The sequence below is a fragment of the Amaranthus tricolor genome, chromosome 11 (assembly GCF_026212465.1).
Source record: "Amaranthus tricolor cultivar Red isolate AtriRed21 chromosome 11, ASM2621246v1, whole genome shotgun sequence".
In the NCBI taxonomy this organism is placed as follows: Eukaryota; Viridiplantae; Streptophyta; class Magnoliopsida; order Caryophyllales; family Amaranthaceae; genus Amaranthus; species Amaranthus tricolor.
Genome location: NC_080057.1, coordinates 18829646 through 18841417, shown reverse-complemented (window position 1 = coordinate 18841417; position 11772 = coordinate 18829646). Strand labels below are relative to the sequence as shown.

General features: G+C 34.0%; 1 protein-coding gene across 1 annotated transcript; it reads left to right on the top strand.

Moving 5' to 3' along the window:
- Window positions 1–6724: 6724 nt before the first annotated feature.
- Window positions 6725–9453, top strand: LOC130827275 (GDSL esterase/lipase At3g50400-like). The gene is made up of 3 exons (XM_057692941.1): window positions 6725–7068; window positions 8062–8478; window positions 9094–9453. The coding sequence occupies exons 1-3, from the start codon at window positions 6756–6758 to the stop codon at window positions 9294–9296; spliced, it is 933 nt and encodes a 310-aa protein (XP_057548924.1). The 5' UTR covers window positions 6725–6755; the 3' UTR covers window positions 9297–9453.
- The last annotated feature ends 2319 nt before the right edge of the window (window positions 9454–11772 follow it).

Genomic DNA, 11772 nt, shown 5'->3' with positions numbered 1-11772 from the left:
TTAAAAACGTTTTTATAACTATTTCAGATATCTTTTAAGGCTTCATCAAGATCAAGTCTGACCCTCAAAATTATGGTACGTGCTTACTTTTTTGATTGTTTGCAATGGCTTCTACTGATATACTTTGATTCATACAGTAGAAATTGGCTAGAGTATATAACATTATGATGAGGCCTCACGCATAAGCGTAAGCTTTTGCTTAAGTTTGGTTCCTTTACATGGTATCAGAACCCAACGTAACAAGAGATCACGGATTTAAATCTCAACTACTCCTCAAATTCAAGTGAAATATTGCAATAATTACATTCCGCGGAATATAATGGATATGATGATAAGGATGATAATGATGGCTTATAATGGTATAAACATAACTTGTGGGTGGCAGGATTTCAAAAGGAAGAACAAGGATTCAAAAACATGGAGAATGTTTGCAACCAAACAGGTCATATGTCACCCTTTGAGGACTTGCACAATCCTACCGGTGCTGTCAATTCTCTACTAGCTGAATCAGCCTGGTCCGGCCAACCGTTGGGAGACATATGTCATCCTTTGAGCATCCAAAGACTGGTTATGCTTTAGCTTAATGATAAAGATTAAGAGCCTATAATCAATTATCAGCTTTAGAATTTGGATTGATTTTGGCATTTTGGTCTAGTAATTTAGTTTTTGTTGTAGGAGATTTACTATTTCTGTAGTTTTTAGCTAATCAAAGCATATAGTGAGTAATCAGATATAAAGTGTAGTAGCATTGACTTATAGATCATTGCTACATAAATGTTCTGTTAACTCTTATATAGATTCTGAAATAGAAACTCGATGAATAATACAAATAAAATTTATGGTTAGTTTTAACATTCGAGGTGTTGTGGTGATATGGGTGTACGTAGTTGTTTATCACGTCAGTATAAGACACCAAAGGCCGCGGGCTTGTCATTGACGCTATATGTTTTAACATTTTTAGATTCTGATAAAACATAGTTTAACTTAAATGACTTAGTCTTTAGAGTTTAGACCATATATAGATGCCATCTTTGTTTTTTTATCAAAAAATTTGGTGATTAATTAATATTTATCTAAATTGAGATTGAATTCATCAATTTAAAAAAAATCTAAATCTTGACCTTAATGCTTTGATTGAATGGTAGTACAAGGAACTTAAATGAAGTAACAGATGTATCGAATGACAAAATTATTTTCCACAAAATGGATGGTATGGTTCTACGTAATGTCTTTGAAGGGCTCTATTATAGTCTTTTAAATGAAGGCGTCCTGTGACCTCTCTGCTCTTCTCTTTTTTCCCTCTTCCTCTCCTTTGACCCGGTCGTATGTTTTGTACGACTCTACCGCGTTCTGGTCGCGCATTTTGTGCAACAATAATGCAGTCAGTCGCGTGTTTTGTGCAATTGGGTGTATTTACGGTGTACTAAAAATCAAAGCAAATTTTAAACGGTCGTTGTTTCTCACTCGGTTGTCGCAATTAAGCATATAATATATCTTTGGAAAGCTAATAAAGTCTAGCTTCTAATGCCTCATATCTTGAATTAATTTGATTTTTCAATCAAAAGTTATGGCCAAAAGAATGTACTTAAGGGTATTTTGTAATTTCATTAAAAAAAGGCGGCGACACTACAAAAAGGATGGCAAAACTTAAGAAGTGGGGAAAATCCTTATATAATTAAATTATTGAACCTAAATCTCATGACTGACCTGATAATAAAAACCCATAATTATTCACTATCAACTGAAAGTCCACCTTTCACTCAGCCAATCAAAAGCCACTACATCATTGTCACCAATCTCCATTATTTCTTTTTAAAATTCCTATAAATATTCACATTAAGATGACATTTCTCCATTTTTTGCCGCGGTTCCTCGAGTGGTCACTGACGGCCACTTGTCCTAGACTTCCCCCATCTGTATGCCTATGCCTTTATGGTCATGTCCTTTTGCTATGCTGTTAAGCATTGAGGACAATGCTTTTGATAAGCATGGGAGGGAGTCTACTCCTATTAGTGTAGAGTCATACTGCTTTCCTAGTTTAATTTTTATGCTTTCTTAGATTAGGACTTTTATTGCTTTTGTTATTATTTTTGTTTTGTTTTTCTTTTTTGTTTACCTTTATCCTAAAAAAATTAAAAAAAGAAAAAAAAAGAAAAAAAGAGAGAACGCTAGCCAATAACCTATGAAGGTGGCTTGGAAAAAGGAGAGTGAGTGTTCATTAGATGCTATCATTGTTCCTCCTTTACCGTGGCGCTTGATAGGTATATTTCTATTCCTATCTTTACTCTCATCTTTTCTTATATTCTAGCTCCACCATATTGTTATACCTTGACCCACCTAGCCATCCTTACTTAGATTCTCGCACATCATCTCTTGTTAACCATTGCATGTTATATGAGCTAAAATTTTTAACCAACAATAAGCCCCTATCCTCTTTGATCCAAAGTAAGTTCTTGGATTGCCAGATCCAAGAGCTTTAATATATGAGCCTTACGTTTATGGAGTTTGGGTGTATGTTTTGGTACATTGTGCTATGGTTGTGATGGAGTTGTGTGTTGGGATAGGTATGAGGTTGATAAGGGGTTTGGGATTTTTTAAGGGTTTACATGTGAGATCATTTTATAAGAGAAAGGGAGACTAAGATAGGAAGCCTCTTACTTTTGGGTAGTCATAAGTAGAGCCGATGTTTCATGATTTAAGAGGTAATATTGTAACCGATGATGCCATCCCAGTTTCAACATTGGAGTTTCATTAGGTAGGTTGCATTGTTTATAATCCTATGCTTAATTGTCATATCCAGGGTTACTAAAAACCCTATTTTTATAAGGGTTGTTGAACACCCTATTGCTACTCACCATGAAAAGCAAGCATGGGGGAACCTATTGCTCGCTTATTCATGTTTTATATTCCACATTTTTTGTATAGATTTAGCTAGCATACGCATTATAATTTCAATTTCAATTTCATTATAGCTGAATTTGTACTATGTTCTTCATTGAAAAAAAAAAGAAAAAACATGCTTGAAAAGCGATAAGCCCAATTTAGTTGAAAACCTGAAAGGGTCACCTACGCAAAAGAGCAGCATTGAATGGATGAGCAAGTGAAAAAAAAATAATGAGTGGTTAGGACGAAAACCCAAATATGAGTTCCTAGGAAAAATGAGAGAAAAAGATAGAATTGTTCACGTGTTTCATTTTGTACTGGGAGCTGGCGACATAAGAAGCAGGAGTTATAACGTAGGCTTTTGGGTAGGTCACCATTGGAGGGATAAGTGTAGAACTTTTCATTTCTCATGTTTCCTAGGATTCATAAGGAGGTTGAAGCATAGGGAATTTTGGTACTTTTTATCTATACTCTTGTTTGTGTTGGTTATGTTGTGATGTGTGTGTTAGCCAAGTGAAGGGAACAAGTGGTAAGAATATTTGTACTCTTGGCGAACACCGGGTATTAGTGAAGTTTAAGAAAGGGAGGTATAAGAAGTAGCTTAGGATTTGGAGACCATGTCTTGACTTTGTTTTCCATTTGTTTTCACCTTGATTTGCTCGAGGACGAGCAAAGGTTAAGCATCGAGGAGTTTGATGAGTGCAATTATTTGCACTCATTTGTGTTAATTTCATACTCCTTATGTGATGTTTTAGTGAGTTTTAGGTAGTATTGTAGGTGATATTTGACATTTTCATCTCATATGCTCAATAATATATTTTATGTAATTTTTGAGGCGAATTGAAGTTTTATTAGGTCCCGGGGGTGATAAGAGGGTGAAGGTTTGGAGAAATGGCTTAAGACCCCTAAAAGAAGTGAAGAGATCGAGCCAAACAAGCTCCAAGGGGGAGAAACGAGTCGTAGCTAAACTGTGCCAAAAAGCCATGACTCGTCGCTCAGCATTACAGTCCAGAACAAAAGCGACGAGTCATCCCGCAGAAGCCACGGCACGTCGCATACCTACTGACCTCAGCATTATAGTCCAGTGCCAAAGCCACGACTCGTCGCTCCTGATGCCACCAATTGTCGCATACATTCTGATCTGAGTAATGAAGTCCAGAGACTGAGCGACGACTCGTCACCAGTATACCACGACTCGTCGCCAACTCACCGAAGTCACATAATCCATGCAGTAGCAAAGCGACGACTCGTCGCTCCTGATGTCACGAGTCGTTGCCATGCGTTCAACAGTTATTTTTTAAGCCTCTATTTATAGTGGTAGTTATTTTATTTTTAAGAAGGAGTTTTTATCAATTTTTAATAGTAGTTTTAGTTAATAATCTGGAGAATTATTTTTGTTTTTTAAGCTTATGTTGCGAAACATCGTTGTTACATTAATTCCTCTTGTATTTTACATTCTCGTTCTTCGTAATTCGTAAGTTTTCTTTGTTCATTGCTTTATTATTTATCTCTTGCATTGAAATTATTCATCGTTTTATGTTCAGTATTTCTATTAAGTCATCATTCATTATGAATTGCATATTTACCATCATGTTTAGGGAGTAGTTTTTTCTTCTTTAGGGTTATGGGATAATCCCTAATTCGAAGTATGGGATGACATCTTATCGACTGGTTGTGCGAAATTTGGGTCTATAATTAAATCTACGCTTAATGAATCTCGATTTAAATATCTTTATTAACCTTTTCAATAAAACGGAAGTTTGAGATTAGGATTAATTTAGGATTGAGATATTTTCAAGTTAAATTCCTACTAGTTTAGCAAATAAAATGGAAGTTTGAGGATTAACACTAGTATAGTCTTAAATCAATATTAATCAATAGAGCGGAAGCTTGAGATTAATTAGATTACATTTAATTATACCAATGACTCAATCTCATACAATCATGAGAGTGATCGATTCCCATGTTAAACTTAGGTGATGCTCGACACCCTAGAGCTTGTCATATCATATTCATCTTCATATTAATCATTGTTTTAGCTTTAGTTTTTGCATCGTAGTACTAGTTTCTCGACCACATTACTTCTTGATCCGTGTCTTGTAGTCATAAAACAAACAAATTGATTAACTCGCCTCCTTGTGTTCGACCCGCGACTACACGTCAACCGTGCGCTTGGGGTTATTAAAATTTGCACTATCAAGCATTAAAAAATATATTAAAACGAAAACAACTTTAAGGAACGGAGGGAGTAGTAGGTTACAACTTAAAAATATTGGTATAAAAAGTTCAAAAAATCATCAATTTTACAAATTAAATGGATTAGTTTGATTATGTCTTGGTTGTTTAGATTGGATTAAAATTTGACAAGACTATGAACAATTTGCCCGTGTTTGGGACAATTCACAAAAATTGAATAAAGTAAACTTTTTTTATAAAATTATTCTCAAAATAAGATTCGAAAAATTTTAATTCCCAAAATAAGCGTATTCGTGTTCGAGCCTAATGTCAAGGTTTGTTCGATGTTATTCATGACAAGACACAAAAACGTTTATCATGACTTTGTTAGTTGTTAGTAACAGCAAATAAAAAAGACAATGTCATAACGTTCGAAAAGACGGAAAAAGACAACAAATGTTAGTTCGCTAATAGCTCTTATCAACAATCAACAGTAAGTAATTTTTTTTGTCCTTTTAAACGTTATAACATTGTCTTTCTTTTGTTCGTTGTGAATGAAGGTGTGGTAAATTTTTTTTCTCTTATTCGTTGTTACTAACAGCGAACAAACCCTGATCTTAGACTCGAACACAAAAGCGCTTATTTTGAAAATATAAAATTCTTCGAACCTTATTTAAATTTTTTTTTTCAAAAAAGTTTATTTTATTTAAATTTTCACAATTCACACCCATGAGAAGGACTAATGAATTTAGGAGTGGCCTACTTAGGCCTTTGTTGTGTAAATAGTGGTAGAGTTCCAGCTTACACAAAAAGAAGAGCGAAAATCAGTTACAAAAAGAAGAGGGAAAATCAGTTACAAAAAGAAGAGGGAAAATCAGTTACAAAAAGAAGAGGGAAAATCAGTTGCCAATTTCCTAGCTGAAGGAGGACATTGTTATGAATGGACATTATGGTGATAGCTATTTTTCCGGCCATAATTAAAATTAAGAAAAATAGTTATTTTTTAAATAATGGTTATATTAATTTATTGTGCAATAAATTAAATGGAGAAAAAAATAAATACCACAAATATTAAAAAACTAGTTAAATAAAGTTAGTGAGAAACATGTAGTGACACACTTTATATATGAGCTAAATAACACAACTAATACAATTATTAGGATATGGACTACTTATTTAAAGGTCGTCTCACTGAAAAAAGTCTCTCACAAGAGTAGTTTGAACGATTTGGCCGTGATTTGAGAATTACAAATTCTTGTGAGAGACCATTTCTAATTGGGTCGGCCCATTATATATTTTTTAAAATATTGGAAGGTGACATTAAAATAATGTAAATAAACATTTAAAATATTAAAAATAGGCATTGAAGATACGACAAGTAAGCACTAAAAATAATATAAGTAGGCATAAAGAATACGTAAATGAATATTAATCTTTCAATAGGCTAAACTTAAAATACGTCTTATAAAAAAACGGTCTCTCAAGATATTTGGCGATTTGAGAATTGAGACAATTGATACCCATGAGAAGTACAGGTAAATTTAGGGGTGGGCCCGCTCCACAAAAAGAAGAGGGAAAATCAGTTAGAAAAAGTTATAAATAAGAAAGAGAGTCCTCTGTTAAATAGCCAGTTGCTCATTTAATCTTCTTCCCCTGTACCAATTCCGATTAAGTTGTTAGTAGATATTGAAGCTACAATGGTGCCCCTCTCACCTGATCCGATCGTCTCCATAAGTTCCGATCTGAACTGGAAACAACAATTAGCAATTGCTTTGTTATACTTCTTATTAATCGGTGTGTTTCTCACTCTTATGTTCTTGATTGTTTATTTTGGAACCGTATCTCATGCTCCTTCTCCACCGACTCTTTCTCCTTCTCCTTCTCCTTCCGCTTCAAATCCGCATAGACGACTTCAAGTTTCTGATGAATTGGTGGAATCTCAAGGTTTTTTCGTAATGGCTGATTCTTGCTCAAATAACATTCATTCCTCTCTTATCCATCAATTTCTCGGTATTCTATTTAATTACTCTGTTTTTTAATTTGTGATTGCCTGTTTTTTATTTCATTCTTGATTGTTTGGGTTACGTCTTCTCTGTTGCTGTTTTCTTTATGTGGGATTCTTGGGTTTTTTGTTGATTAATTGTTTAAATTCGTGTTAAAATAGGGGTTTCTTGATTTGTTCATTATTTATCTCAACTCATGTTCAAATTCGGGCTTCTTTTTGTTTTTTTCATTAATAGTCTAAATTCATGTTAAAATAGGGGTTTCTTGATTTTGTTCGTCATTATTAATCTCAAATCATGTTCAAATTTGCGCTTCTTTTTGTTCTTCATTAATAGTTTAAATTCATGTTTAAGTAGGGGTTTCTTTATTTTATTCATTATTAATCTCAAATCTTGTTCAAATTTGGGCTTCTTTTTGTTCTTCATTAATGGTCTAAATTCATGTTAAAATAGGGGTTTCTTGATTTTAATCATTATTAAACTCAAATCATGTTCAAATTTTGGCTTCTTTTTGTTTTTTTTTATTAATGGTCTAAATTCTTGTTAAACTATAAGCTTCTTTTTATATTATTGTTTATATTTTCTTAATTATTAATTAATAATATAAGTTCATATTAAAATATCTGTTTCTTGGTTTTTCAATGATTAATGTTAGTAATCACATTGACAGTAACTGATTATTGAATTACTACATTATTATTATTTGTGGTTATTTATGATAATTCTAGTGTTTTAAAAAGTGTAATAACAATACCCAATTGCATGGATCACCCGCATTGTAAAGACTTTCAAAATAAATTATTGTTATTTTTCGCATCATAAAGATATAAAATCTTGCATTTTGGATCGTATCAAGGGAGATTTTATGGTTTCAACCGATAAACGCATCATTCCTGCTACTGTGATCGCGTTACTATGGTCTTAATATGTGATTATCGATGTTGAGTATGATTAAACATGCATTATTATTGTCATAAACTAAATTTACTGACTTATGCAGCTAAGAAGATGAATTTGCCAGCAATACCAGCATATCTGCAGCAGAATGGCACAAATGAGGTCATACTGAAGGTGCTAAACTATGGATTAGACCAGGCTGTGTTTTACCTTTCTTTGGGTAAACACGACTTAGATGACAATGAAAACGCTCAGCTTCTTCCAAGGGTGTTGGTCGACAAGATGACGACCGCCTTGCGAAATCTCCATGATGATGGGGTTAGAAAGGTGGTTGTTATGGGAGCTTACCCTCTTGATTGTACTGAATGCGTTAGTCATGATAATCAGCTTATTTCACAGTATAATCATCTCTTACATGATCGGATAGATGACCTTAACTTAGAGCTAACTCATGCTCACTTTGTATTCTGTGATATCTTTCAAGGCCTCATCAAGATCAAGTCTAACCCACAAAAATATGGTATGTACTTGCTTTTTTCGATTGTTTTCAATAGCTTTTACTGATATATTTTGATTCATACAGTAGAAATTGGCTAGAATTTGGGCTACAACATGATAGATTAATTCGTGTTTGAATATATAACATATTATGAGGTTCCAACCATATGCTTAAGCTTTTGGTTGAGTTGGTTTTTTGACATGATATCAGAAGCTAACGTGAATTGAGACCAGGGGTTCAATTCTCAACCATCCGTCAAATTCAAATGAAATATTTCGATCTAGGTATATGGAAGGTATGACTTGCATCCACACTTCTATCTCAAAGGACTCTTGTGTGAGGGGGCATGTTAGAGTATATAACATATCAGGGGCCTCAACCATCAGCATAAACTATTAGTTGAGTTGGTTTCCTTGACAATTCGAGTTATATATATAGTGCTAATTACATTCCGTGAGATATAATGGATATCATTGTTAGGATGATGGTTGGTATAACATAACTTGGATATGATGGTTAGGATGATGATTGGTGTAACATAACTTGAATATGATGGTTAGGATCATGATTTGTTTAACATAATTTGGATATGATGGTTAGGATGATGATTAGTATAACAAAACTTGTGGGTGCCAGGATTTCAAAAGATGAAAGAAGCAGAACAAAGGTGCAAAAAGATGGAGAATGTTTGCAACCAAACAGGTCATATGTCATCCTTTGAGGACTTGTACAATTCTACTGGTGTTGTCAATTCTCTACTGGCTGACTCGGCCTGGTCCGGCCAACCATTGGGAGACATCTGTCATCCTTTGAGCATCCAAGAACTGGCCATGCTTTAGCTTAATGATGAAGATTAAGTGCCTATAATCAGCTTTAGAATTTTAATGGATTTTGGTATTTTGGTCTAGTAATAATCTAGTTTTGTTATAGGAGATTACAAACTTACTTTTCGTGTAGTTTTTAGCTTAATCAGATATTAGAAGTAGCATCATAGCTTAGAACCTTGTTGAATAAAGATTGTGTAATCTCTTATATAGATTTTTAAACAGACACTTAATTACTAATATAAATAAAATTTGTGGTTAGCTTTTAATAGTTAAGGTGTTGTATTATACATAGTTGTTTATCACATCTAGGGATGCAAACGGGGCGGGGCGGGGCGGGTATTGGCGTTACCATCCCCATCCCCATCTGGTAAATCAATCCCCATCCCCACGGCGGGTATAATTTTTTTCTCCGTCCCCGCCCCGATGGGTTTGTACCTAATACCATCCCCATCCCCATCCCCATCCCCATCCCCATTTGGGTATCCATCCCCGTCTAATACCCATTTTACCCGCCCCACCACCCGTCAAATCCCCGCTTAATACCCATCTGTATCACATATTTATTCTTTGAATTATTGCTTTTTAACTTTTAATTTAAGAAAAAAAAAAATTGAAAAAGACAATTAAAAAATTAAAAAAAGAAAGAAAAGGCATAGACAATCAGAATGCACCCTTCCTTCCAACCTTCCTAGTTCCCACCACCACCACATCACCTCCCTCTGTCTGCCTTCACACTTAAGAAATATCTCAATCTCACCAAGAAAATGTTTAAAACATTCAGAAGTTGGCTTGATAATCCATCTCAATAATCCATCAAACATTAGATCACATCAAATATAAAAACTGAAAAGATCTAAATAATCCATCTCAATGAAGTTGGCTTGATAAAATAAAAAAGAAAATCAAAAAATGGAGAAAAGACAGAGACAATGAGTCGATGACAATCAAAAACCGAAAGAAACTTACCCAATGACGGGAGTGCTCTGGAGTTTTTCAAGATGACGACAGCAAGATTGAAGAAGATGGGAGTGTTTCAAGAAGAAGAAGAAGATGGGAGTGCAGCAGTGAAGTGAAGACTGAAGATTCAGAAGAAGCAAATGATGGGTTGAGTTGACGGCTAGCATTGGACATTCCTATTGATGGTTTCAAAGGCCCAAAGTATTTAGGGTTTTGAAACTTTTTTTTTAAAAGAAATATAAACCGGGGTTTTTAAATTTTTTAAAAAAATTTGAAAATAATTCAAGGTTTTCAGAAATTTGAAAAATAATTTAGGATATTCCAATTCTCAAAATTTGTACATTTCGTGAGGCGGGGCGGGGCGGGGATGGGGCGAGTATCACCTAAAACCCATCCCCATCCCCATCCCCGCGGTGGGTATGAATTTTATACCCGATGGGGCGGGGATGGGGCGGGTCTCCTATTAGACCCGCCCCGCCTGCATCCCTAATCACATCAGTCTAACACATCAAAGACAGTCAATTTGTCGGGTATATTATATGTGTTTAACATTTCAAAATTGTGATAAAACTTGGTACAACTTAAGTGCTTAATTTTTTGGACAACATATATGTCCATCTTGGGTTTTTTATTAATAGATATGGTGATTGGTTAATATTTAATCTAAATTGAGAATGAATTCAATCAATTTGATAAATTCCCAATTTTATTTCATGATGGGACCATATTTATGTTTAAGCTTGTTATGAACAATAAAACTTGTAACTTGCTCTATTACAACAAAATCTAAATCATGAGTATTTCTCAACCTTTTCTTTATAGATATTGTTATGGGCTAAATCATCACGTTTTATGAAAATTTGAAAAAAAATAAGATTATTTAACAACTTTATTAAAAAACAAGCTTCATTCAAACTTTATTCTCAAAATAAGCGTCCTTACCTCCAAACATAGGCTTGGTGTAAACTCGCTCTTACTAATAGCGAGTTAAAGCAAATGGTCAAAAAATAAGTCAAGGGTCAAGTCGCTGTTAGTAACAGCAACTTAAGGAGTTGACTGGTCAACTCATATGTCGTTGTTACTAACAGCGACTTAATGCGGTTAAATTTTTCAGGGTTCCTTCTTTCTCATTGCAGTTTACTTCCTCATTCAAACTACGAGATCTCCCTCTTCTTTCCACCATTAAAATCAACTTCAATCCTTCAATTAATCTCATCAAATTCCAAGTTTTCTACTACTAATTAGTTTTGTCATCTTCCTACATTCACTTAAGGTACTAGTTTTTTATATTTATTTTCTTTTTTTGAAAAATTAGGATTTACAAATTTTGAATCAACTTTCACATAAATGTAGGTTCATAAACTTGCAATTTACTACTTCTAATTGATCTATAGCTTATTGAGGTATCTTTTTATTATAAATTTTTTATTTGTTGTTGATTTTAAAATGTATGTCATTTATAGTGGTCATTTACACTTAAACTCTATGAATATGTCGAATGTACTTGTTATTTGTCATGACCTTCATAATG

Bases quoted from the DNA above. Each gene is read 5' to 3' on its own strand.
- LOC130827275 (XM_057692941.1), top strand. From the start codon at position 6,756: ATGGTGCCCCTCTCACCTGATCCGATCGTCTCCATAAGTTCCGATCTG. The intron at 7,069-8,061 runs GTATTCTATTTA...TGACTTATGCAG, and splicing joins TCTTATCCATCAATTTCTCG to CTAAGAAGATGAATTTGCCA. The intron at 8,479-9,093 runs GTATGTACTTGC...TGTGGGTGCCAG, and splicing joins GTCTAACCCACAAAAATATG to GATTTCAAAAGATGAAAGAA.